The sequence below is a fragment of the Pelophylax lessonae genome (assembly GCF_965119305.1).
Source record: "Pelophylax lessonae genome assembly, chromosome: 1".
In the NCBI taxonomy this organism is placed as follows: domain Eukaryota; kingdom Metazoa; phylum Chordata; class Amphibia; order Anura; family Ranidae; genus Pelophylax; species Pelophylax lessonae.
The window spans coordinates 335,072,045-335,096,262 of NC_138768.1; the positions used below are offsets into that span (position 1 = coordinate 335,072,045).

At 43.5% G+C, this 24,218-nt stretch overlaps 1 protein-coding gene across 1 annotated transcript in view; it reads left to right on the forward strand.

Moving 5' to 3' along the window:
* Positions 1 to 23,877, forward strand: part of AUH (AU RNA binding methylglutaconyl-CoA hydratase) — a 445,506-nt gene extending 421,629 nt beyond the window's left edge. Inside the window, exons 8-10 of the mRNA XM_082264199.1 lie at positions 13,444 to 13,494; positions 18,788 to 18,835; positions 23,270 to 23,877. Of these exons, the coding sequence (XP_082120325.1) occupies positions 13,444 to 13,494; positions 18,788 to 18,835; positions 23,270 to 23,347 (177 nt within the window). The 3' untranslated portion in view covers positions 23,348 to 23,877. The remainder of the gene's footprint in view (positions 1 to 13,443; positions 13,495 to 18,787; positions 18,836 to 23,269) is intronic.
* Positions 23,878 to 24,218: the final 341 nt, after the last annotated feature.

A 24,218-nucleotide genomic window follows, 5' to 3' on the forward strand; every position in this document is an offset into this window, starting at 1 on the left:
ATTAAGCAGAAAAGAAAACAACATAGAATGGTTAGGATTGAAATGAATATAAAGCAGCCAGTGCAGGGTAATAATCAAATTCAAGTTACTGCACTGTAACTTCTTATCATATGACAAACTGAATCTCTTCCTTTGCATATGCAACTTCAGTTTTTTTTTTTTGTCTAATTATCGCTATATTTTTGTATGTTATTTTAGTGAATTGACTGCTTCTGATAAATACTGTATATGCTATCACAGATTTTAGATGTTCCTGAGTTCTTTCTGTTGTATTTTATCAATTGGTTTGCTGGCACTTATTGTATAAAAGTGACATATCTGATTAACATTTTCTGCCTGGTTTAACCCTTGGGGTGAGTATGACCCCTGCTCTTGTTGAATAAAAAATCTTTCTGTCATGTCCAGTTCAGTGGCATTACTTTTAATAAACGAATATTTCACATCACTAACAGTGGCGATATCTGTCCTTGGGCTATGTCAGCGTGCCGGCTGCAACTCATCAGATCATCCCCTGGATGCCTGATCCTGACGCTGTAGTGCCTGATCCTACTTAGGTGCAAGCTGCCAGTGCAAGTGAAGTATATATATATATATATATATATATATATAGACTGCTGGTTTAATGCATACAAAGCAGTGCCAGAGACAGAAGCAGGGTGGTGTGGGCAGCATAGGAAGGAAGGCTTCTCGTCAACCTGATGTCACTCTGCTTATGTGCAGTATCCATAATCCATCTTGCATTGGTCTGATTTCAAATTTTTGGCTGTTTTGGCTGCGCCTTAAGCAAACTATACCCCCCTATACTTTACAGTCAAGAAAGCTGCTGTCTTAGCCTCTGTTTGATCTGCAGTTACCATGGTGCTGCACATATGATCAGTTATGACACCAGTCATTTGATGAACATGACAGTTCGAGACCACTAGCAACTGTGACCGTAATTATTCATAGCATGCTTTGTTTGTAACCGTTTTGGGCAACAGTTAAATTGATGGTTTTAGTTCCATTTTAAGGACAAGCATTTAAAAAATAAGCTCTCTTTATAGATAGATAGATATATATATATATATATAAAGCTTTCTTTATATATATATATATATATATATATATATATATATATATATATATATATACAGGGCTTTTTCTTTCAGAGAAAAGGTGCAGGAACTCACCGCCCTTCCTAGGTCACGCCCCTACCGCCCCTAGGACCTCCCCTAGGACCCCCCCAGGACCACCCCCTTTAGAGAACCGACAGGGACATGAAAGTGTACAGTTCAGCAATCTTCAAGGGGGCAGTGCTACAAAAGTTTTACATACCTGTTGTTGCAGGGTTCACATACTGAGCAGAACACACAAAAGGTTGCTAGCGGACAGACTGTAGGGGTCCTCCAATTATAGAGATCCTGAAAGAAACAGCAAAAAAATATTAGAAACTCTTCACTTTCTCAGCTCAGACCAGGCCCAAATACTGTACCATAAAAAAACAGCTTTACATACCTGTTGCAGGGTTCACACGCTGAGCAGAACACACAAAAGGTTGCTGGCGGACAGACTGTAGGGGGCCTCCAATTCTGGAGATCCTGGAAGAGACCAACCACATAAATAATAATTGCAGATCTGACTTTCCCACACAGCCCTATAGCTGACATAACTTCTGATCAGCCTCAAACCCTTCACCTCTAGAATTCTGGACAGGCCCAAACACTGCCACAGTCCAATCCATCAAAGAGACAGCCGTACGCAGTCCAGGAAAGAGACAAAGACAAAAGACAAAAATTGACAAGACAAGAGCTGCAGGGTGGACAGAAAAAAAATAGGTTCCGGAACTGCGTTCCGGTGCGTTCTGGCAGAAAAAAGGCCCTGTATATATATATATATATATATATATATATATATATATATATATATATATATATATATAAAGTGATCACAGACTGATTTTAAAAGGTGAGTTGTTCCATGCCTGCTGAGCAGCCTGGAAGCTGAAGCATTGCTGCTAGCCTTGATTAGACTTTTTGGGAGCAGAGGTGGAAGGGGAGGAGAGACCATGGCCACTTGCAGGTGATTTGCCACTTTTATTTTCCATTCTTTTGAAACATTTATCATATCTTTATGTTAACATACTGAAAACTAATAGAAATGTATGTGCACCGTCATATGCACAAGTTTGAACCAAGGTATATTAAAAAGTTTATTTTGTTTTCTGCTGGGGAGGCACGGTTGATGCCTGAATCCTGGTGCTTGTTCATTTCAGTGCAAAGGATGTGTGCTGGGACCTGTACTGTAGAAGCTGTGACTAGAAAAAGTCAAACAAAAGTACAAGGCCTTGTCACCAGTATTACCTATAGACTCCCTGCAGTGGATATTCTGCCCATGGCTTGTTCTGCACTTTATCTCAGCATGAAGGTGGCCATCCTGGTAGAGTAGCAGGACTTTAAATAAAGGCAGAGGATAGACTTTTCATATTATTCATTTTGGCTTTATAGGTTACCCAACATATCTTTTTTTGTTTGCTTGGTGGGGGGGGGGGGGCATGGCCTAATTTGTTTAGAAACATGGATATATACTTAGTTTTATAGTTTTAATTAGATAAAAGTTACTGGAAAATGCTTTTTTTTTTTTTTAAATGCAACATTTTTGTAATTTGTATATGAGGGGACATACGGGGGGGGGGGGGGGGGTTGGGGCACAAGCCGGGATGCAGCAGTTTATTTTAAAAAATATCTGTACTAGCTAATCACAAAAATGTTGCTATAATGGGCATGTATTGGATTAATAGTCTCAGCCAAGTGGAGGTGTCCATGGCATCTAAGGCAGATGATACTATGCTGTGAAGCTTGAAGTGTCCATCGGGATCGACCAGACACTTCAAGTTGCACAGCATTGTATCATCTGCCTTAGATGGCAGGGACAACTCTACTTGGCTCAGACTACTTATCCAACACATGCCCGTTATAGCACCACTTTTGTGAGTAGCTAGTACATATATTTTTTATATTAAGCTTGTTTTTAACTGCTGCACCCAGGCTGGTGCCCCCGTTTGTCCCCTCTTGTCTTGCAAAGATCAGCTTCTATTATATGGGGCTAACGCAATACACTTTTAAAGGACTTTGCTGATTTTATATTATGGACATTTTATACTAAGGACGTTTTATCCATTTAGTGTCTCTTCCGCCATTTCCGTTTTCTGTATGGATGTAGCACCCTCCCAGGTAGGTGCTAGGCAAAGCATATATGTGACCCTGTTCTGCTTATCAGGAGGGTCTGATCTGTTAGTTAGCCCGTCACATGCTTCCAGGTGTGACCTGTTGAGTCTGGGGAGTCTCCCCACTGTATCCAATGAGGGACCTTGTTGGACAGTGGAGGAAACCTAGCCAATAGCACACCAGGGTTTATGACTGTCCCAGTGGGTGGGCATGCTGCAATGCATCCTGGAATTGGGAATAAATCCGGAGGGGGCATGTGACAGGGCGTCTTTTGGCGGGAGCAAAGTCCCCAGGAGGAGGTGGACGGCTGTTTCTCCTCCTGCTGATGTGAGGAATATGGCCCAGGCAGTCGGCCTAGGAACCAGGGGTTGAGCTGTGCTGCAGAAGGATCCAGTGTGCTGACCAAGTGGAGCTGCTGGGCAGAATACTTCTGGAAAAACAGTATAGTGAGTACTCAAGAATCTGCCCAGGGGTCTGCCTAAGAGAGGGGACCACTCCAGAGGGGTCAAGATGTTCCAGAAGTCAGCTAACCCAGAGTGATACAGTAATGGGGGTGCCAAGTTGTTAAGTCCTGAAGATTAGGGGGTAAAAGGGGGCACCAGGAAGGGCCCTGAAGTTGCTCAGCAGTGCAGTCTACTATAAAGGACAGCTACCTCAGGGAAGGAGTGCCTTAGGCAGCTAAGAGCACTCTTTCACAGTCAAAGGCAAAGTAAAGTAAGCGGCATAGCCGTGACTAGCTCAAAGAGCGTTAGCCAGCGTCAGTCAGCGTTAACCAGCATTTCTCTGTCGCTCATTGACAGACGTAGTCCTCTTGATTAATATCAGATTGGGTTATGCTGCCCTCTACAGGAGTAGGACTTGGCAGAAGGAAAACGTTCTGGCCACACCTTAGGGGCAGTCCCAGAGGGTATATCCTCTTCCTGTCTGCTGCAGGAAATCAGTTTTTTTCTGTCTAGTCAGGAGTAAGGACCTAAGTTCCTTGCTGGGATCTTTTGGTCCTGGCAAGATTTTTTAGAAAAACTTTTTCTTTTTTTAGGTAGCTTTTGTCTCCAGTTTTCCTGTGAGATCTTCAAGCAAATCACGCCGGATCTGGGCGACGGACTGGATGTGGAGATCCAGTGGTCACCCCAGCCGGCCTACGAGCGCGCGCAGGCCATAGCTCCGCGCTGGGTCGGCCGCGACACATTCAAGTAAGTATGTGGGACCGGGCGACGGGCTGAATGTTGAGATCCAGTGGTCACCCCGGCTCAGCCTACGAGCGCGTGCAGACCATAGCTCCGCGCTGGGTCGGCCGCGACATAGTCCCATTGGACGGGGACTGACCCTGCGAGTTGAACGTCTCGCTTGAACGCCAGGAACCAGCAGAGTCACGGCGTCCGTATTGGTCGACAGCCCCCCATCTCGGTGGAGAGGGTACTGTGAAGAGAGGGTGCCTGTCAGTTCCGGTATGGTGAGTAAATATTCCCCCTTCCCCCCTGTGGGGTTTTTGGGATACGGGCCCCTCTGTGTATGGTCGGATCCTTTCTGACATTAAGGTTCCCCCTTTAGCCTATGACAAATTCACCTATCCCCTGGATAGTGTGATCTGGTTTGGGAGCTGATACTCCAGCAGGCTTGGTTTGGGAACTAACACTCTAAGCAAACCTTGGTTTAGGAGCTGACACTCTAGCAACCTTGGTTTAGGAGCTGACACTTCAGCTGGCTTGGTTTGGGAGCTAACACTCTAAGCAAACCTTGGTTTAGGAGCTGACACTCCAGCAGGCTTGATTTAGGAGCTGACACTTCAGCTGGCTTGGTTTGGGAGCTAACACTCTAAAAGCAACCTTGGTTTGGGAGCTAACACTCTAACAACCTGGGTTTGGGAGCTGACACTTCAGCAGCCTTGGTTTCTCTAGCAGATTGATCCAAGGAAGCCTGGTTCGATTTACCATAGTAAACATATAAGCATCCAGAGCAAAGGAGGTATAGCCTACCTTAGACTGTAGATATCGCCATGCTCCCCCAGGCCGACAGGCCGCCATCAGCCGTTCCAGAGCCGTTCACAGGCTGGAGGAGCCACGCTAGATCGGCAGTCCGCCGCCATTTTGTTGTAGACCGCATGTCTGCATTGCCTACACAGGCCGCCCGCAGGTCAGGCAGGCCGCCATTTTTTGAAGCCTATTGTTTTCTACATGGGGCGGCCATGTTTGATGTGCTCAGCCGACCTCGAGGAGTAGCTGGGAACGCCGGAAGGCGTGCACAGGGGGCGGAGCCACTTCCTTTCACCCGGGAAACCTAGTACAGGACTTCCCAGTCTGCATAGGACAACGCTGACAGCAGTTTGATAAGGAAACTTCTCTGCATCAGGTGGTGAGCCCTTGGGGTCTCTCTCTCTCTCTGTGGGGGTCCAAAGCAGGTACGCTGAGGGGCGCTATTGCGCTGGTGGATTACAGATAAAAAAAAAAAAAAGGCATTTTCATTTTTTCAAATTTTTCACTGGCAAAGTGTCCTGGATTAACATGGACTCTGCCGCACATGTATCTCCACCTGATCCCCTCGAGGTGGCTGCAGGACCCTCCAGTTCCCCACTTACTATTGAGTCATTGTCAGCAGTTTTGGAAACTTTTGTATCCCGGGTGGAAGTGGCTTGTCAGGGACAGGGCGCAAGGAAGCGACCCCCGCCTACCCCCATTTCATCTGAAACTTCAGATTCAGAGTCTGAGCCTATCCCTGCAGTTGCAGGTACCTCAGCTGGGGTTTGTGTCTCGGGTACTGTCTCTTCAGACAGTGAGGAGGATGTTTCAGCATCTACCATAGCCCGAGAGGAAGCGTTGGTAAACGCACTAATTGTAGCCGTTCGGGAAACCTTAGGACTACAGGTTACACCATCAGAAGTAGCCGATACTGAGATTCCATTTGGTACTAATAAACGCGCCAAAATGGCGAAAGTATTTCCCTTACCCAAGTGTTTTGTTAATGTAATTAAGGAAGAATGGGGTCATCCAAAACGAGCCCCTACTATTTCCAAACGCATTAATAGGCGTTATCCGTTCGAGGAATCCCTCCTCAAGAAGTGGACAGTACCATCTATGGTGGATTCTCCAATCTCCAGATTGAACAAATCTAAGGTTATCCCATTGGAGGATGCTCCGTCCTTTAAGGATCCAGTGGATCGTAGGGTGGAAGCCGTGTCTCGCGCCATCTTTTCCCTGATTGGGTCAGCTTTCAGACCAGTAATTGCTATTGGTCTGGTTTCTCAAACTGTAACAGAATGGACCAAGTGGTTACGCCGGGACTTAGAAGGGAGTGATATCCCTCAGGCGGTATCAGATCTGTTAGAACAGATGATACAGGGGTTACAGTTTATCTGCGACGCTGCGCTAAACGCCACTCCATTATTGGGGCGAGCATCAGTCTCAGCAGTGGTTCTCAGGCGTACACTGTGGCTAAAATGTTGGTCGGCAGACCAAGGTTCCAAGAAGGCTTTGGCTAATCTCCCTTTTCAGGGTGAGCGCCTATTTGGGGCCAACTTAGATGAGATTATCAAGCAAAGTACTAAGGGTAAGGACCTCGTCAGAGACGGGGGCCTTCCTTTTCCGCCCATAAGAAGTTTTTTCGCCCCACGGGTGAAAAAGCAAAGCCCTCCAAAACTCCTTCGGGAGGTTTTAAGGGGCGCTGGTCAGGCAAGCAAAAGCCTGGCTCCTCCAGACCTGAAGATAAGACTACTAAAGCCTGAAGGTGCGCCCCCACCCATAGCTGGGGTGGGGGGACGTCTTCGCCGGTTTCCGGATCCATGGCTTTCCAGAATCCCCGACAAGTGGGTTCCCGAAGTCATAAGGTCAGGTTACAAGATCGAGTTTCGATCTCTCCCACCGGTGCGATTCTTCCCTTCCAATATCCGACTATCCCCGGATCGCTTAGAAGCTCTGCGGGGAGCGGTCACGGATTTACTGCAACAAGGAGTGGTAGTCCACGTTCCTTGGACAGAACGTTTTCAAGGGTTTTATTCAAACCTGTTTACAATACCCAGGAAAGAGGGTAAGGTGCGTCCAATTCTGGACTTAAGAGCACTCAATCTTTTTTGTCAAGATACAAAAATTCAAAATGGAATCCATTCGCACAGTAGCAGCCTCCCTGCATCAAGGGGATTTTCTAGCGTCCATAGACATCAAGGATGCCTATATTCACATTCCCATTTACGCAGGACATCAGCGTTTCCTGCGTTTTTCCGTAGAAGACAACCATTATCAGTTTGCGGCATTACCCTTTGGTCTCGCCTCGGCTCCTCGGGTCTTCACAAAGGTGTTAGCCCTAATGTTGGTGCTGTTGCGTCAACGAGGCATATCGATTCTAGGTTACCTAGACGATCTTCTGCTCCGCGCGGAGTCTCCACAGATCTTGTTACAAAACTTAGAGATCACCATGATCGCTTTGCAAGAGTTCGGGTGGCTGGTGAACCAGCAGAAGTCTTCTCTGGTTCCCACCAGGAGGCTCGAATATCTGGGACTAATTCTAGACACATCCAGGGCAAAAGTATTCCTTCCGGCAGGGAAACTCCGGAAGATTCAATCAGCAATTCAGTTGTTACTATCCGACAACTGGCCTTCTCTTCGGACTTGCATGAGGGTCCTGGGTTTGAGGGTGGCTTCCTTCGAAGCAGTACCATTTGCCCAGTCCCATACCCGAATCCTTCAAGGAAGAGATTCTTCTCAAATGGAATCGGAATCCAGAATCTCTGGACAATCGGATCCGATTGAGCGAACGGACCAGGGAGTCTCTGGTCTGGTGGCTTCGGTCTCCGATGCTCAGCCAGGGGAAGTCATTCTTCCAATATACTGGACGATTGTCACCACGGATGCCAGTCTATCCGGGTGGGGAGGAATTCTCGGTCAATTATCTGCTCAGGGGCTTTGGTCCCTGGAAGAGTCCAGGTTACCGATAAATGTATTGGAACTAAGAGCGATCAGACTTTGTCTGATGCATTGGATCGAGCAGCCCCGGGGCAGCCCGGTGTGGATCCAGTCGGACAATGCCACAGCAGTGGCTTATGTCAATCATTTAGGGGGCACCAGGAGTGTCCTGGCGGCCATAGATGTGGCCAGCATTCTTCGTTGGGCGGAACGATTGTTCCAGCTCTCTCTGCGGTATTCATTCCGGGGATGAATTGGCAGGCAGATTATCTCAGCCGTCAGATTCTGGATCAAGGGGAATGATCTCTTCATCCAGAGGTATTCCACCAACTGTGCCTCCGTGGGGGCACCCCAAATGGGATCTGTTGGCATCTCGGCTCAACAGGAAAGTGCGGAGGTTTGTGGCTTGCTCCCGCGATCCTCTAGCAGACGCCGCAGACATGCTGATCGCCCCGTGGGGGCAGTATCAGCTACTGTATGCCTTCCCTCCTCTCAAGTTACTGCCGAAGCTTCTTCGCAGGATAGAGGTGGAGGGAATCCCAGTTATCCTGGTAGATCAGGACTGGCCTAGTCGGGCTTGGTACGCTGACCTGGTCAGGCTTATCGCAGACGTTCCTTGGCGACTTCCTCTTAGGGAGGATCTGCTATCGCAGGGACCGATCTTCTATCCTGCTTTACGATCGCTGGCTTTAAACGGCCTGGCTATTGAGACCCAGGTGCTGAAGGACAAGGGATTGTCAGCTTCAGTTATTCCTACTCTAGTTAAAGCAAGAAGAGCGACTTCCAGAAAGATTTATCATCGCACATGGAAGTCTTAGATTGCGTGGTGTGAATCCCTTGGGTTCCCTCCACGTTGTTATTCGGTGGGCCGAATATTGGCCTTTCTGCAACAGGGGGTTGAGTAGAAGCTGGCCTTGAGTGCTATCAAGGGTCAGGTTTCAGCATTAGCAATCTTCTTTCAGAAGCTTTTGGCTATTCATTCCTTGGTGCGGAATTTTATCCAGGGGGTGCGACACCTGGCTCCGCCAGTGCGCGCACCTTTACCACCCTGGGGTCTTAATTTGGTGCTGTCGGTTCTTCAGAAAACTCCCTTTGAAAATATCAGGGAGATTCCCTTGCTTACTTTATCCCAGAAGGTGGCCTTCTTGGTGGCTATTACTTCTGCACGCAGGGTGTCAGAACTGGCCGCATTATCCTGTCGTTCCCCATATCTGGTGGTTCATAGGGATAAGGTTGTTCTTCGTCCGAATCCATCCTTCCTTCCTAAGGTGGTTTCAAAGTTTCATTTGAATGAGGACATGGTATTGTCTTCCCTGTGTCCTAAGCCCAGTCATCCTTGAGAATTTGCGTTGCATTCAGTGGATGTAGTTCGGGCGATCAGGGTATACTTGAATACTACGGATTAATTTCGTAACACGGAATCACTGTTTGTGATCACGGATGGCCCTAAGAAGGGGTTGCCTGTTTTCTGCCGCGACCATCTCTAGATGGATCAGACAGACGGTGGTATAGGCTTATTCTATTTAAGGGTCTGGATCCCCCGTTCCCTGTTAAGGCGCACTCTACGCGGGCGCTTAGTGTTTCCTGGACCTTCTGCCATCAGGCGTCAGTGGTTCAGGTTTTCAAGGCGACTACTTATGTGATGGCATCGCCAGATGCCTCTTTTGGCCGCAAGGTTCCTGCAGGCCGCTGTTTGAGGAGACTGTTGGTCTACCTCGAGGGTTTGTTGGGTAGGTCTCATCTGTTTGCTCGATGAGTCCCTTGATACTTCTGGTTGGCTCCGGTTGGGCCTTCTGGATTTTGATTCTGTTCCCACCCCTCATTTGTGGCACTGCTTTGGGACGTCCCAATCTGATATTAATCAAGAGGACTACGTCTGTCAATGAGCGACAGAGAAAAATTGATTTTTGTAAGATCTTACCGTAAAATCCTTTTCTCTTAGCTCATTGACAGACGTAGTACCCGCCCCTCTATCATTGAGTTGGGTTGGGTTAAATTCTCTGACACTGCTTTGTGACAGAACTGATTTCCTGCAGCAGACAGGAAGAGGATATACCCTCTGGGACTGCCCCTAAGGTGTGGCCAGAACGTTTTCCTTCTGCCTAGTCCTACTCCTGTAGAGGGCAGCATAACCCAATCTGATATTAATCAAGAGGACTACGTCTGTCAATGAGCTAAGAGAAAAGGATTTTACGGTATGATCTTACAAAAATCAATTTTTTTCTATATCGTCCCAGCCTATTGTGCATAGTTCAGTTTAATTGGAGTATCCCACTCATCCCTTCTCCTATCCAAGTTCTTAATAAAACATAAAAACCAAAGAAACTGGACTTGTCCTTGTCTGAGGTAAAAACACTTGGAAACATGTCAGAATGTTCTACTGTTGCTAATGGTAACCCAGGGGAACACACACAAAGCAGCTCCCATTGGAGTAGTGCTACATGTAATTTGTGCATGTCTAGATATTTATGCCAAAAATATTATACCCTAAATTAAAGAATAGCACATAAGTGTGATTTTTTGTTATCTAACTCAGTGTAATATAAATGTGTATATATATATATATATATATATATATATATATATATATATATTACCGTAATCTTTTGGTGCGGGGGAAAGGGGGATGTTTATGGCTAGAGAACTGTAGCTGTACTTTAGCCGCTGCACTGACAAAACACACCAGGACCTCACATCACTTTCAAGGGCCAGTGCCATGGGGAGACATGCAGGAGGTGCTAGAACAAAAATCACTATACCTTTGCTGTTTTAGGCCCCTTTCACACAACGTCAGTTGTCATCCGTTTTTCGTCAGTTGTTATCCGTTTTTCGTCAGTTGTTATCCGTCTTTCATCCGTTGTCATCCGTTTTTTACATAGAGATGCATTGATGCCCGTTTTTCATCCGTCAACGGATGGATGAAAAACGGACAAACGGACAGCGTGTGTGAAAGGGGCCTTAAAAAAGCACCTGGAAAGTGGTTGATTGCCAAACTAATTATGTGCAGTCATTAGATGTCAGCTTTTAATAGATTAACATTAGGTAATGAAAGCTGATCTAGGACTATAAGATACAGTGACTGTGTATTTCTGTACATCACTGCAAGGTTTTAAAGAGCCCAAGGGTGTTTGTGTGTTTATATTGATTATAAGATTATATCAGCACAGGATAAAGAATATGATCACAACTGAAATAGCCATGTAATCGTAGAGATTATATTACAAGCAAATCAACACTAACAAACTTTAGGAATTAAAACTATTGTAATACCTTCAATTGAGCATGGAAGTGAAACCCCTTATTTACGTAAATATGTAATCTAAGCTCTGGAGTGGTGAAATCTACTTACAATGTCTGTGATTACTTCATTCTTAACAAAACTTGTTTGAATTATATACCTATAAATCAGAATTGTTGGTATTTAAATTACCTATGTGGGCTGTTGTTGTATAGAGAAGTTCAATTTCAGAAGTGCACAAGTTTTCTATCAGCTTGCAGCTTATTTAACCACATAAGGACCAAGCCCTATTTCTGACACATGTTGTTTACAAGTGAAAAATCAGTATTTTTGGCTAGAAAATTACTTAGAACCCCCAAACATTATATATATTTTTTAGCAAAGACTCTGGAGAATAAAATGGCGGTTGTTGCAATAATTTCTGTCACGCGATATTTGCGCAGCGGTCTTTCAAACGCAATTTTTTGGGAAAAAAATACTTTTCACTGCATTTAAAAAAACTATACAGTAAAGTTAGCCCAGTTTTTTTTTTTTTTTGTATTTTGTGAAAGATATCAGGCCAAGTAAATAGATACCTAACATGTTACAGTTTAAAATTGAGCACACTCGTGGAATGGCGACAAACTATGGTACTTTAAAATCTCCTAAGGGGACACTTTACATTTTTTTAACGGTTACCTGTTTAGAGTTACAGGCGTAGGTCATTTTTTAGAATTACTGCTCTTGCTCTGGAGATCCCGGCGATACCTCACATGTGTGGTTTGAACACTGTCTTCATTGGGGGGGGGGGGGCGACTTATGTTTGCACTTTCTGTCGTGCGTGAGCTCACGTCGCTTTTTTTTTCTATTTATTTTATAAAAATGTTTATTGTTAGCACTGTTTTAAAAAAATAAAATAAAAATCTGATCACTTTTATTGCTGTCACAAGGAATGTAAATATCCCTTGTGCCAGTAATAGGCAGTGACAGGTTCTCTTTATGGAGGGATCTAAAAGACCCCAGACCCTTCCACTGCACTGTCATGACGCTGCTTCCAGTTTAATACCTCGGAGACCTGATCAAAGCCGAATCTGGCTTTGTTCGAGATTCCAACCAGCGGGCAGCAATGCCGGCTGGTTGCTTGGGTCTCCTGGTGGGACGGGCCAGCGGCTCCCGAGCCGCATCAGGTGTTATCTTCTGAAAGCCGACCGTCGGCTCTAAAGAACGGTACCGGGTTGATGCCTGCAGCTGCAGACATTATCCCTGTACAACCACTTCTCTGACCGATGTACAGGTACATCGATTTGCGGGAAGTGGTTAATCAGCAGTGTTAATAATGCAGTAACTCATAGTAACAAATTAGAATTTCATCCTGTATATTCTGACATCTCTGTACTAATAAATTAAGAAATGGGATTTTAGTTTAGTGTATGTTATTGCTCTTTGTTTTTTAAAGGAAATCTCTACTGTAAAAAATATGGTGTTCTGAAAATGCTAGTTGCCTTGTCTTCAAACTAATCTATTAGCTCCTGGACTTTATGGGGTTGATTTACTAAAACTGGAGAATGCAAAATCTGGTTCAGCTCTGCATATAAACCAATTAGCTTCCCATTTTTTTGTCAAAACCTAATTGAACAAGCTGACTTTAGAAGCTGATTGGATACCATGCACAGCTGCTCCAGATTTTGCACTCTCCAGTTTTAGTGAATCAACCCCTATGTGTTACTGACCCTGCATTATACAGTTCAGGAGTTTTGGCTTTATTCTGATCAGACTTGATACATGGTCATTCTGGGTCAGTAACTTGGAAAGTTATCTTCAGGATGAGATTGGAAACAAGCATTTTATGAAGGTCAACAGTGAGAGCCTGGATATGTCTCAGTAAGTGTTTGTATCAGCACTGTGTTTCTTATAAATGTAAGAATATGATTATAATATCAGTTGTCATCCATGTAGTGGGCAATTATCAGAAGATTATGTCCAATCTGGTACAATAATTTTCCTGTTTTGTAGGTAAAGACTAATCAACTGTCTGTCTATATCTTTGAGGTTCCAATTAATTGATTTCTTTATATTTGTTTGCCCTTTAAATTTTGCAATTAATACTGTCATTATTTTATTTTTTTAATTCTAGGGACCGATTGCAATGAGAATGGCTAAATTAGCAATCAACCAAGGCATTGAAGTAAGTTAATTTAATTGCATTATTGTTTCATGTAGTGTAGGAACCACTGACTGTGTGGAATATTTATTAAGGAGCCCATATCTGACCTAATCTTTACAAGCAATGACTTTGATTCAAGCATCAGGAGAGGATCCTTGTACATATTCCCTAAAGGGAAATTGCATTGAGCATTTTTGGCCTTGCAAGGTCGTGCTTTAACATTTCCTTGATTTTCCCTTTTGTTATGGATTAAAGGGAAGCAGATACATGTGCTTTATTCACATTTCAGGCAAATTGGAGAGATAATCACAACGAGGTTCAGAGCCATGGTAGTGCTACCGAGGACAGACATAAATGGTACCACCTGTCTTCTCTAATTAAACATCTATGGCCAGCCGTAAGCCAGATCGAAATTCGGACATTTAGCAGGAACTGGTGGAATTTCGATCCGTCTATTAGCAGCCTGGTTGTAATGAAGTCGATCAATGGATAAATTTAAGTACAATCAGCCTGTCGGATTTTTTTTTGTCTGATCACTGCTGCAAGATAAACCAACCAGCAGTGATCTTTGTATTCTGCCGGTGGGAAAGAATTGGCAAAAAAGGGAGCATGTTTCATGTTCCTGCAAAGTTGCTTCCGGCGACCGGGCAACATCCTTTCCGGTGACTCAGCAGCTGTCAATATTTATTTCTCTAGCGCTCATTGACAGACGTAGTCCTCGGTGATACACCACCTTCGGGTTATGTTGCCTCCACAGGAGCAGGACTAGACAGGAAATTAAAAAGCTCTGGCCACACCCCAGGGGCAGTCCCAGAGGGTATATCCTCTCTCTCTCTGCCTCAGCAAATCAGTTATTTTCTGTCTAGTTAGGAGTAAGGACCTAGATACCTTGCTGGGATCTTAGGTCCTGGCAAGAATTTTTTCTTAAAGGATTTTTTTAGACAGCTTTTTTCTCCAGTGTTCCTGTGAGATCTTCAAGCAAGAAAGCTGAACTGGGCGACGGGCTGGATGTTGAGATCCGGTGGTCACCCCAGTTCAGCCTACGAGCGCGTGCAGGCCATAGCTCCGCGCTGGGTTGGCCGCGACAAAGTCCCATTAAAGGACTGTCCACGCGAGTTAAACGTCTCGCTGAAACGCCAAAGACCATGAGTCACGGCGTCCGTATCGGTCGACAGCCCTCCCGCCCCGGTGGAGAGGGGTACTGTCAGGAGTTGGTGCCCGCCTGGTTCCGGTATGGTGAGTAGTATGTTCCCCCTTTCCCCCTGACGGGTTTTGTGGTGAACGCGGGACCCTCTCTGTATGGTAAGATAGAGTCCCTTTCTATCCTACAACATGACACAGATCCTCCTACTTTGAGTGTGATTTTATGTGTGCAAAAAGCCAGGAGGCTTGGTTTGGGAGCTAACAATCTAATTGTATACATGTTTTAAAGATGTAATCTGTGGCATTCTGGGAATCTTATGGGTTAAGAATAAGCTACCTACCAGTCAGAAGCCACGGACATGTAGACTGCCTTCCTAATCAGATCTCCAGCTATCAGCAGGCCTCCCGAACGGCCATGCGGTCCGCCAGGGCCGGTACCGCCAACCACGCCATATCCCCATGCAGTGAGAGTGTTGTGTGCCCTGCAGCACACCGCTATTCAGTACGGGCCGCCGCCATTTTTTTTGCTGGATCGCACGAGCCGCCATTTTGGCGTAGCCTCGTGTCTCCAGCATGGGGGCGGCCATGTTTGAGGTGATCCAAACACCTCGTGGAGCTTGGGGGAGGCGCCGGAAGGCGTACAGAGGGGCGGAGCCGCCTCCTTTCTTCCTGGGCAGCCAGCCAAAAGACTTCCTGTTTGTTAAGACAGCGCTGTAACCTGTTGCAGTTAAACTCTGAGCATCAAGTGGTGAGCCTGGGGGTCTATCTCTCTCTCTCTCTCGATCGATAGGGATCCCTAGCAGGTAACACTAAGGGGCTTTTGTGGCGCTGGGGGTCGAAAAAAAAAAAAAAAAAAAAGAAAAGTTTTATTTTTGAATTATATTATCCAGGAAGTAACTGGAGTTATCATGGACCCTGCCACACATATTCCCCCACCTGTTTCCCTCGAGGGGGCCACGGGACCCGCCGGTGCACAGAGTATAGAGTCATTTACAGCAATTTTGGAGTCTATGGTGGCTCGGGTGGAGGCGGCCTGTCAGGGACGGGGGTCAAGGAAGCGACCCCCGCCTACCCCTATACCATCTTACACCTCTGACTCAGATTCAGAGGTGGTCACGGCAGTTGCAGGTTCCTCTGCAAGGGCTGTTATCCCAGGTAAAGCCCCCTCAGACAGTGAGGAGGACGCTTCTTCTCTTGCTATTATTCAGGAAGAAGCATTGGTGGACGCACTAGTTGTGGCAGTGCAGGAAACCTTAAAACTTGAGGCTTTACCGGCAGAGGCAACTGAAACAGAGATTCCTTTTGGTACTAATAAGCCCATCAAGACGATGAAGGCTTTTCCTGTACCTAAATGTTTCGGTAATCAGATTAAAGGAGAATGGGAGCATTCTAAACGTACCTTTACTATTTCCAAGCGTATTGCTAGACGCTATCCGTTTGAGGAATCCATCATTAAGAAATGGACGGTACCACCAGTCGTGGATCCGCCTATTTCCAGGCTGAATAAAGCCACGGTTATTCCAGTGGAGGACACTTCGTCCTTTAAGGATCCGGTGGATCGAAAGATGGAAGCAGAGTCCCGCACCATCTTCTCTCTGATAGGGTCAGCTTTTAGACCAGTAATTGTTATTGGTCTAGTTTCCCAGACACTTACGGAATGGGCGAAAATGGTACGCCAAGATCTTAGGGGAAAAGATATTCCCCAGGAGACATCTGATTTGATGGAACAGATTATACAAGGGCTACAGTTTATCTGTGACGCAGCCTTGGACACTACTCCCTTATTAGGGCATGCATCTAAGACAGCGGTGATCCTCAGACGTGTGCTGTGGTTAAAATGCTGGTCAGCTGACCTAGGTTCCAAGAAGACCTTGACAAATCTCCCCTTTCAGGGGAATCGTCTATTTGGGGCCAACCTAGATGAAATCATTAAGGATGCCACTGGGGGCAAGAGCACTTTTTTGCCACAGGCTGCTAAAGCTAAGGGACCTCGCAACAAGCGAGGACCTTTCTTTACCGCCCATAAAGGTCGCCCGGCTGGTACTAGCGGGAAAGGCAAGACTCCTCCAGGAGGGTTCAAGAAGGGCTGGTCGGACAAGCAAAGGACCAACCCAGCCAAACCCGAAGCAAAGGAGTACACAGCCTGAAGGTGCGCCCCCACTCGGTTTCAGGGTGGGGGGACGTTTTCACCGGTATTCAGGACATTAGATCGAGCATCAACCACTACTACCGGTGCGATTCTTCCCTTCCAACATTTAAGTACTACAGGAAGCGGTAATTACCGTTCCCTGAATAGATCTTTTTCTTTACCTTTTCCTAAGATTAGTCCCGATACCTCACAGGAATCGGATCTGGTTGACCAGGTAGGCCAAGTAGCCTCTAGTCGGGTGACTTCGGTCCCTGAGGTTCAACCAGAAAAGATCACCTTTCCTGATAACTATCAGGTATCTGATAAATGTGTGGGAACAGAAAACGACCAGACTTTCTCGGATGGTCGGGGCCAGATACCTCTAGGGACGCCTGGTTCAGATCCAATCAGTGCCAGTGGTCCTAGAAATTCTAGGCTGGCCTCCTCAAGCCGGCCTGGCCGACTTGGACATGTTAGTCGTAGACGTTCCGTGGGAACTTCGTCTCAGGGAGTGTCTGTGGTCTCAAGGACCAATTTACCATCATGCTTTACAGTCGCTGGGTTTAATGGCCTGGCCATTGAGACCCAAGTACTGAAGGACAGAGGTTTGTCAGCTTCAGTCATTCCTACCCTTAATAAAGCAAGGAAAGCGACTTCCAGCAAAGTCTATTATCACACATGGAAAACTTATATTGCGTGGTGCGAATCTTTAGGATTTCCTCCACGTACCTATTCGGTGTCTCTAAAGCTACGGAATCATTCCGTAAGACGGATTCACTTTTTGTGATCACGGATGGCCCCAGAAAGGGTTTGCCTGCATCTGCCGCGACCATTGCCAAATGGATTAGACAAACGGTGGTACAGGCTTATTCTATTAAGGGTCAGAGTCCTCCGTTCCCTGTTAGGGCGCACTCCACTCGAGCGCTCAGTACTTCCTGGGCCTTTCGCCATCAGGCGTCAGTGGTCCAGGTATGTAAGGCGGCCACCTGGTCGTCAGTACATACCTTTACAAAATTCTATAAAATTGATGTGACGGCATCGGCGGATGCCTCATTTGGCCGCAAGGTTTTGCAGGCCGCAATTTGAGGAGATCGGTGGTCTACCTCGAGGGTTTTTTTCTGTTTGAAAAAAAAAAAAAATTGTTTTCTCTTTTTTTGTTGAGTCTCAACATTAAGGATGAGCATTGTAAACTTCTAGTTGGCACCGGTTGGGCCTTCTAGATTGGGATTTGATTTCCATTTTCCCACCCCTCAGTTGTGATACTGCTCTGGGACGTCCCGAAGGTGGTGTATCACCGAGGACTATGTCTGTCAATGAGCGCTAGAGAAAAATGGATTTTTGTAAAATCTTACCGTAAAATCCTTTTCTCTTAGCTCATTGACAGACGTAGTCCCCGCCCCTCTGTTTTTTTTTGAGTTGGGTTAAAATCTCTAAAGACTGCTTTTTCACATAACTGATTTGCTGAGGCAGAGAGAGAGAGGATATACCCTCTGGGACTGCCCCTGGGGTGTGGCCAGAGCTTTTTAATTTCCTGTCTAGTCCTGCTCCTGTGGAGGCAACATAACCCGAAGGTGGTGTATCACCGAGGACTACGTCTGTCAATGAGCTAAGAGAAAAGGATTTTACGGTAAGATTTTACAAAAATCCATTTTTTTTTGCCCATTCTTTGTACTTTAAACATCTAGTTCAGATGTATTTTTGGAGCAGCCAACAGCATACCCTTCCTTTTCAGCTTTTTGCTCTCGCAGTCACTTTGTAGTTTTTTAGTATTGCTAAATTCCTGAGCACCAAACTTCGGCAGGGATTCCCCCATCAACACAATGAGCAATTTTCTTTCCTTCAACCCGTGGTTGAAGAAAAAAAAAATTGTATCATGTATGGCCTGCCATAGTCCTATGTTACAGTCTTATTTTTTGTAAATACTGATGTTCAAAAATACTCTGTAAATGTATGAATGTTATGCCAATGATATTAATAAGTTCATATTTTAAAAATCACAAAATTTTAACAGGTACTAACAGATGTATTTTTTTCACATTTTAGGTGGATCTAGCCACAGGCTTAGCAATAGAAGAAGCATGCTATGCTCAGGTAACATACCCATACATCAAGTCCAGTTTTGGCACCTTGTAAATCAATAAGACTAGCAGGGATAAATGAGTAGAGTGGAGTAAACAAATTGAGAACATCAGCAGTGAGCAGTCAATTTGGGAGGACTGGAATTTTTATATTCATAAACATAGACTCCTTTTGAATGCAAGCGATGTTTAGTCAGTTGTTATGACCATAAATTAGGTGAATTTTGTTTGCATTCTTTGCTTTACAAAGTTTAGCTTTATGAATGCATACTGGATTACTGATGGGATATCAACCCCCATGTTCGCCTAGCTGTTTTGATGGGCTTTTCCTTATGCAGTGTAGTTTGATTATGTTTCCAAGCACTCATCAGTCTCTTTTTAAAGAATATCTAAACCCAAGAATAAAAATGTAATTAAGGCTAGCTTACTATTTCTTAGCTGACGCGGCTGCATCTATTTCTTTTTTCATGCTAAATAATTTATTTATTTATTTATTTTATTTTTAAAGAAAAATACCTGTTGATGTTATCAGAAATCTTGACTCTTTGTTATTTCCTATTTAGTGCACTGAAATTTCAAAGAACGTGGTAGCATTTCCAGCTATTTTCTGTGAACTACAAAACACCCTGTTTCTGTGTAATGGAAATGAGAAGGGGGGGGGAGGGGTTTGTGGTCCAAATAAGAAAAGTAGTCTAGAGTGGCAACCCTGACTTTTTGCACTGTATCTATGGAAGAGCACCCTAGGCTGCTTTTCTAAATTGGATCAAAATGACACACAGGCAGTGTTACTGACAGGAGCATTGCAAACAAAAAAGCATGCCTAAAAAAAACAAATGCAACCATCTTGTCTAAGCACTAGTCAGTGGCTAGCTATTACATTTTTGGGATTTAGTTACACTTAAAAGGGGAAAGTCATCAGGCAATACTTGTTAGGTTGCTCACGTAAATAAAATGTTTTAAATGAGCTCTTGCTTATTCTGCCCTTGGTATAGCAATTCACTATTCCTTTAGTCAGGAATAGCCCTGTAGTTACCTTTACCCTCTGATGCTTTTAGGGATGTCAGAGGCTTTCTATAGTATGCTTTCTACTGCCCCTGACATCACTAGGGCGACTGCCTGTTAGGCCTTATTCACAGGGGCATCCCGATCTGTACACCCAATGTGAGGGGCTGTATCCACCCACGTGGGATGCACAGTCTGTGTAAGATTTGAATAAAATTATATAATGGTATATAATAGCCACGCTGTCTAATAAATTACAATTCACATAAATAAATAAACCCTTAATTGGGTTGAACATATAGTAATGAAATTGATGATGGTAAATGATTGAATTACCAGTGCATGAATAATCAAATTATCTCTACGTGCCTCCATAAAACTATACAAATAAAGTGAACAATTGTTAGGCCACAATAGGTGGGTACCAACAAATCAGATAAAAAATATAAATAAAAATGATATACAGTGATACACCAATACCGTATTAAGTTAGTGCAAAATAACTGTGCAAAATATCTGTGCAAATTAGGATAAATTTGGATTCACTTTTCATTGCGCAGGACGGTTGGTGCTTAACACTAATTAGTCTTCTCACTGTGTAAGATTTGGTCTGGATCTTATCTGATGAACATTTGTTGCTTAGTGTGTAATAAACAAAAACAAAAGATGCATTAGAGGGTCTTAGTGTTATATAATGCATGATCTAAAGTCATTTGTACACATTGGAGTTCATTTATTAAAGACAAATAGACTGTATACTTTGCAAGTGCAGTGCAGTAAGCTTAATGAATGCGGTCAAGCTCTCCTGATTTCCATCATCCAATCATAAGCAAGCAAAAATGCTGTTTTTTAATTTTCCTTGCACCTAATTGGATACTCTTTACAAAGTGAAGCTTCCCCACATTCACTGAGCTCTGGGGAAAATAAGTGCAACCGCACTTGCAAAGTACACAGTCTATTTGCCTTTAGAAAATCCACCCTAATATTTCTATAAACTGCACAGATTAGGTTAGCCAAATGGCCTTTACTTAACTGCTAAACAATCTTTTTTTCCTTTTGTATTCAATGAAGCTGCATTACATATCCAAGGTGCAATGTTTGGCTCAAGAAGTGAATAGTTTTTTTGCCTTAAAATTCAAGCAGTAAATATTCTTGTCTAGATTTTCACAGATATTACAATGTTTGCCTCATCCTGATAATTTGGGGCCTTCTGTCACAGTACTAGACAAACATTTGTATTGCTTATACCTGTACAAGTTTAACAATAGGTCAAGTTTACCCCCATAGTTGTCAACCAGGTACAGGACTGTTTAGTAAATCATAAATAATGTAAAATATTTCCTTGTACCAGAAATACATTAGACATATTTTATCAGATTAAATGGCAGGATCTGGCATTTTGAAATTTGATTACATGCAGGGGCGTACTTAATTCTTTTATTTGTTGTTTGTTTATTCCTTTCAATGGAAGAAGTTATTGTTTTTATAATGTGAAACCTCCCACACAAAAATCAGCAAATGGTGTTTATGCAAGTTAGCTAAATTTAGATTTCCTAAATGGCCACACATTCATTTGAGCATTCATTTCAGGCTTTGTACCATATGCATTGCTGTTGTTTACAGCTCTAAAATGTGTGCTGCTTTATCACGAGTGGCATTTTATTCCATTTTTGCTGCTTTTCACTTTGTCAGGAGTCAGTCAAAGTGGTAATCTAAGACAGCTGCATTATTAAAGATCTTGTTTGTGACAGAAATGTGAAGCATACAAATTTGTGTGTCCATCTTTTTCACTGACAGGTTTAGATACATGGTATAATATAGCCCTGTTTGTCGTAACGTCAAAACAATCATATGCTTTGCCTGTTCCATATATTAAAATAGAGAATACTAGCAATGCCTGAGAGTAAGTGGTTGCTGCTACTGACTTGAAGATTTCAGTTGGTTTTGCGCTAAGGGTACACTCCTGTCATACACAACAATTTACCCCGGTCATGGTCTGTATGTTGATTGGCACTAATTGGCAAAACTGCGATTGAGCTTCTCCTGTGTGCCACATTGTAAATCCCTGCAGTCACTGAGATCTTTATGTTGTAAGTATCTGCATAAATGTACACCACTTTGTATGCACCAGAACTTTCCCACAGCCTGCTGCAGCCTCATTCACGTACATCGGCGTATGACAGGTGCATTTTGGACAAGAGGCTGCAGTCCTACCCAGATGAGGACGATGCCAGACTCAGTCTGAATTGTACAGATATTTTATAAATGCAATTAAAAACTGATTAGAGTTTGGTAATTCCTAGATAGCAAGAGGAGTTCACAGATTCTAACAATAAATAACTCAAATGCAAATAGGATAGCAACAAGTGGTTAAAAAGATCTGTGGGGCAGCCATCTAGGAAACAGCCTAAAGCCTCGTACACACGATCAGATTATCAGACAAATTTTCTTTCAATTTTTGTTGCATGCTAGTCTCATATGGAAAATGAAGAGGTTACTTTTCATACGAAAATTCTCATACTACAAAATTCAACTTCAGAAGTGATGTCATGTGTTGGATTGTTTTGTATGTATTCTTTAGTTTCCAAGCATGCCTAGTCTTGCTCTTATGATTTTTTTTGGGACGAAAACTGTACTAATTAAATGAAAATCGGACGTTGTGTTCACGTATGATAAAAATTTTATAGCCTGCACATCCAGATTTTGTCGTACCACAATTCATAATCGGCTGTTGAAATAAAATTATACACAGGTGAACCACTAGGTTTTAGTTAGGGTTATCAGAGTAAAGGTTGCTGAATACAAATGCTTGCCAGACTATTCAGATATTTATTTGTAAAAAAATTTGAAAACCATTTATCGTTTTCTTTTCACTTCATAACTATGTGCCACTTTGTGTTGGTCTATCACATAAAATCCCAATAAAACACATTTATGTTTTTGGTTGTAACATGACAAAATGTAGAAAATTTCTAGGGGTATGAATACTTTTTCAAAGCACTGTATACATGTATTACTTTTTATTAAATGTGCACAATTTGGTGTTGAGCAGAAGATTGGGGGGGGGGGGGGGGTGGCAATAGTATTGGACAGACAATTACTAAATTGTGGATGAGTAGTGGTATGCAAAGGGGTACTGCACTTCTACAATAGGGATGGGAAGACTGATACTTCCTCAGGGACATATTTATAGTGAATGTGATGGTGTACTGGAGATAGGAGAGTGGCAGCATTTTTTTTTTTAAAGATTTTGTTTTAGTTGGGATAGGGACACACAAGTTTTCACATACAATATGCTCCATTCTCATTTGCAGGGGCATCGTGGTTCTGAAAGGATAAACATTAGTGTCAATAGATTAATATTTGTTCTTTTTTTACAATTCTATGTTTCCTTTTTGCAATTTTTGTTTACCATTAAAAAACCCTTTTGTGTGGTTTGTTGCAGGTTATTCCAACTAAAGATAGAATTGAAGGCTTACTAGCATTTAAGGATAAACGGCCTCCTCGTTTCAAGGGAGAGTAAAAGGACCACAGCAATGCCTTTCCCAAGAACATAGCAGAAGAAATGTGTTGGGGACCTTTTATGTTTGCATTGCCTCAAATCACACAGCTATGGAAACGGAAAACATTATGGCATGTTAAAATGTGCCCATACATGTTCCTAACACTGTAGATCACTCTCATAGTTTCTGGCAGTGCCTGTGACCACAAGCACAGTCAAGCACCTTTGTCCTGTAAGTTACCAGAAATGTAAGATTCTCCAGCTCATAGCCTGTGCTAGTAAGGTCTGGGGCTGCAGATGTGAATTTTGTTTTCTTTGCTTCAGCGGCATTGTACGTTATGAAACACTGTTCAAATAGAATGTCAAAAAAATTAAAATTTAAGCCATATACAATTTTGTTCATAATAATAAAGATGTCAGCAATCCATACTGGAGAAAAAAACACTTTCAAGAAATCCATTGACTAAATGTACTTGATCAATAAAGTTGTGTTGCATAAATCTATATACTAGTTTGTGATGAGTTTGTTGAATAAAATAATGTTTAGAGAATGATATAAGCTGACAACTCACTCATTAGCTTTAACAAAAGATTTCACCAAACACACAGATGTGCTGTTACTTTACCTCCTGATGCTTACACTTTTTTTAAAATATGGGCACATTGGAAGGATCGTTATTTTTTATTTTTTATAGCAAACAGTCAACATTCCTTTATTAGGTTAAAATCTCTGAGATCAATGCTACTGCACTCTACCACATATCCCAGCGCACTCTTGCTTCCTAACCTTTGCACAGTGCAGATAAAAAGATTGTTGCATTAGCTGGGGAATTCAGGCCGCTTATGAGCAGCATAAAAGATATGCTTGTACTTTTTGAGCTAATATAACCAA